This window comes from Eurypyga helias, unplaced genomic scaffold (genome assembly GCF_000690775.1).
Source record: "Eurypyga helias isolate BGI_N326 unplaced genomic scaffold, ASM69077v1 scaffold7460, whole genome shotgun sequence".
Taxonomy (NCBI): domain Eukaryota; kingdom Metazoa; phylum Chordata; class Aves; order Eurypygiformes; family Eurypygidae; genus Eurypyga; species Eurypyga helias.
Window position 1 is genome coordinate 33,053 of NW_010226174.1, and position 3,659 is coordinate 36,711.

General features: G+C 49.4%; 1 protein-coding gene across 1 annotated transcript in view; it reads right to left on the reverse strand.

The window, feature by feature from the left end:
• LOC104509823 (DNA-binding protein RFX2-like) overlaps nt 1-2,750 on the reverse strand; it is a 29,425-nt gene extending 26,675 nt beyond the window's left edge. The window contains 2 exon segments of the mRNA XM_010151890.1: nt 3-48; nt 2,631-2,750. Of these exon segments, the coding sequence (XP_010150192.1) occupies nt 3-48; nt 2,631-2,735 (151 nt within the window). The 5' untranslated portion in view covers nt 2,736-2,750.
• Nucleotides 2,751-3,659: the final 909 nt, after the last annotated feature.

Consider the following 3,659-nt stretch of genomic DNA (forward strand, 5'->3'; position numbering starts at 1 on the left):
CATCTGTGCTCCTTTGGGAGCGGAGCCTGCTGCTTGGACCAAAACTCTCTGAAAGAAGAAGATACAATAACACACTTAATCTGGGTCTGTAACACAGGTGAGTGAAGTATTCTCTTTCAACTGTCATGGAAAGCTTGCCACCTACTCCAGAGGCAGCAGTACCCCATACTCAGCACCCCTGCGGTCCCCATCCTTCCAGTGCAACCTGCACCAGACACCTGCCTGAACTCAGCACCCTAAACCTGGGAAAAGCAGAGAGCTGAACCCACATTTTCTGACACGGACCATCTCTAAGTCTCCATGCAAGGAAGTAACAGCAAGCAGTTGACTGACAGGAAGAGCTCTACATGAGGCTCAGACGCAGCTAAAGAACCACATTTTCCTCCTACGGCTGCAAACTTTCTTCTCTTACAGCTGTTACAGCAAACCACGCTCCTGCGACATGAAATCGCACTCTCCAAGGCACCACAGCACCAAAGCTCAGCTGGTTCTGCATCTCCCTTCAGTGCCACCAAGGGCAGAGAAATGCTTTGCGTTGCCCTGTGGTGATCACCCTGAACACCTCCACCTCTCCGCTGTCATTACCATCATCTCCCTGCTCTTCGCGTTACGCTCGGCATTAAAAAAAAATCTCGTAAACTGCTCAGCACCTTGCAGATCCACCAAAACAAGCGTGGGGACGTGGTGGATGGACAAAACAATTAGTAAGGCCCATGGGAACAGAGCCCAGGGTACCGGCAAGAGAGTAAGAAAGAAAACATTCCAGCCAAAGATCAGTATGGCCTTTCAAACAGATGAGGACCTTCTCCAAGGAGACAGTCATCCTCTGTGGCTTGAGGCTTTAAAAATACCCAGCAGATTGGGCTGACAGAACAAAAGCAACAAAACAATCACACACGAATCCTAGAAGAGACCTTGACAGTTACTGGCTACCCTATATTTATAATTTTTAGCCCTCTGACATCCTCCCAACATGCCTTTTGTAACCAACCAGAAATTCTATTCTAGCAGAATTATAGGAAAATGAAAATTCCCCAGATTTCTAGGCAGCCTCTACATCACCAGTCCTCAGCCTGACCTTCAGCAAGTCTGGTTACACTGGAGTTCCTGCAGCTGAGCTAGTGATAAGGGCACATACACATGCCAACCATCACTTTGTCCCTTTCCTCTCCAAAAGAGCCTCTCAGGTCAGGCCTTGGCAGTGTCACCTACATCAGCAAGATCCGCTCCTTTCTCCTACTTTTTACCCATTCTCTGTCACCGTTTTTCCAGACGACCCTTCTCCTGCTTTGGCACAGCTGCCCAGCCCAGCTACCTGTGCAACTTGTCCGGTTGCTCCTACTACCCTCCAACCAAAAAATTAATCATCCCTGACCTGTAAGATGAGGCCATCCTGTTCATACAGCCTTTGCTCACACTGAAAGGTAGACCAGTGATCAACACCACCAAAGGCTTCAGCCTCACACCAGTCATGCTGCCAGTAGTTCATTCCTGGTATTGTCTTTGTGCCACTGGTGAGAAGGGAAGGCCCTGGACACTCCTTCTCTTCAGCAATCTTCCACAATCCTCTGGGTCTTCTTTAATCCATGGAGTTCCACTCAATACTAGGCGTCGTGACAACAGCACCGGCAAAGGCTGGACAGGTAATTTCATAATCCGAAGCTGATGGGTTTTCACACTAACGACTGATGATCTCTAAGACACTTGACACTACTGGTCAGCGGTATCCACATCGTTACAACAGGAACAAGAAAGGTCACCAAGAGAAATCAAGGATGGGAAGGCTGAAAGATGACAGAGAGCCGGCCAAACACGCACCGAATCACACGATGTCAATGTCCACGTCTCCTGGTGAATCGAGTGCTCCTACGACAATTTTTAATTGTTCCTTTTCATCAGCATCCAATGGCAACTACTTCTGCTCACTTGGAAATCAGAGAGAAGGGTGTAGCTAAGTTACACCCACCCATCCTCTTATTCCTCCAGCTTCCTGAGACAGAAACTTCTTTCGATAGTTCCCCAAAAGTCATAAAAAGCAACCAGTTTTACTTAACCCTTCCCGTTTTGCACTAGGTAGCTTTCATTCATCAGCTGAACCTATCATTTCTCTCCTATCAGGAGACCTCCCAAGTGCACCCTATTCATATACATGAATCATGAATCCCCCCTCCCCAGTTTAAAATGTCAGGATCCGCCTACCAAAGGGAGAGAGCTGCATGTGGCTCCTCCACCCTCTCCCTGCTCTAGTGCTCCCTCCACCTCTTCTCGGTCGAGCTTGGTACCTTATTTGCAGAGATGCCTTTAAGGACAGTTTCATTTTCTCCTGCTTTTATTGACACAGCAAATAACGACAACAGGATATTATCCTGAAGCAAACACCAAACTGGCATGAAGTGACTTCCTGGGGTAACTAAGCTGAAATCTAAATCCCAGGTCTTAAAGCTCGGGCTAACACATGAAACATCTATGGCCTTTATCAACACAAAGTCCAGCGACAGGTTCTCCCCACTCCATCAACGAGCTGATGAACAGTCCTCTCCCTCATATAAAACCCCAGGATTAAAATACATCTACCAGTAAAACAGGTCTCTTCTCCATGGAAACGGCATTCCCAGCTGTGCATACGTTACCTGCTGCGATGCTGGCACTGGCTGCACTACCGGAGCTTGGGCTGATGCCGAAGTGTGAAGTGCCACAGAAGCTGCTGAGTCTGAGCCGCCCTCTGAACTCTGCATGCTCGCTGCTGGGGAGAGCAGAGGGACATCAGCCAGGGGAAGCACAGCTACACCCCGCGAACGCCCGAGGAACGCGCGTCTAAAAGGAACGAAATCCCAGTGGAAGATCCAGGGGAAGTGCTAGGAAGGAAGGTAGCTACCTTCCTACACAGAGGGCTCTTTTTAGTCTTGGAGCTAATTTTAATACAGTATTATATTAAGAAAAGAGAAAGTTGCACAATTGTTCCACAGAAAGGAGAGGGAAGGAACAGAAAATGCATTTCTAAATATAACCAAAAAGTAGCATTGGAAAATGATTGTGTCACAGGGAGGACAACTTCAGATCTGGAAGAGTAAGAGCAAATTTTTTTAAATCATTTTTTCTCCCCCTCTGCCTTATCCTGTTTAACTACTAAAAAAGGATCAAATCTATACATGGGTGGAGCTCAGCTGATGCTGTCCTTTGGAAAGCGGGGTGGTCCATTTGGGTTTATAATCACCATCGATAATCAAACACGAGTAGCAGAAGAGCAGCAATCCACATTCATTTTAAAACCCTCAATCCCCTGCCCCAAATTAACACCTCCACCCTCCCATGTGTGCCCCTGCCCCAGAATCCCATCAGCCTCACCAAGGTCCCCAACGCGCCATTGCCCTTGGGTCCTGCTCCCTCGCTGCAACCCTGCGGGGCTGATGTCCTCAGCACCTTTATGTCACCCAAGTCCCTCCGTCCCACCATCGCTCAGCCACCTTGGGAAGCATCCCAAGGGCCAAGTGGGAATGTCCTGGGGAGGGAGAGGCGGCAGGAGAGCAGGGCCTGCAGCACCAGCTCTCCATCCCCCGGGTCTCTCGCTCCCCTGCAGCGCTGCCCCGGCACCCAGGTCCATCCCGTGCCGGGCATGGGGCACGCTAAAGCCCAGCTGCCCGAGGGACGCTGGGGGCTGC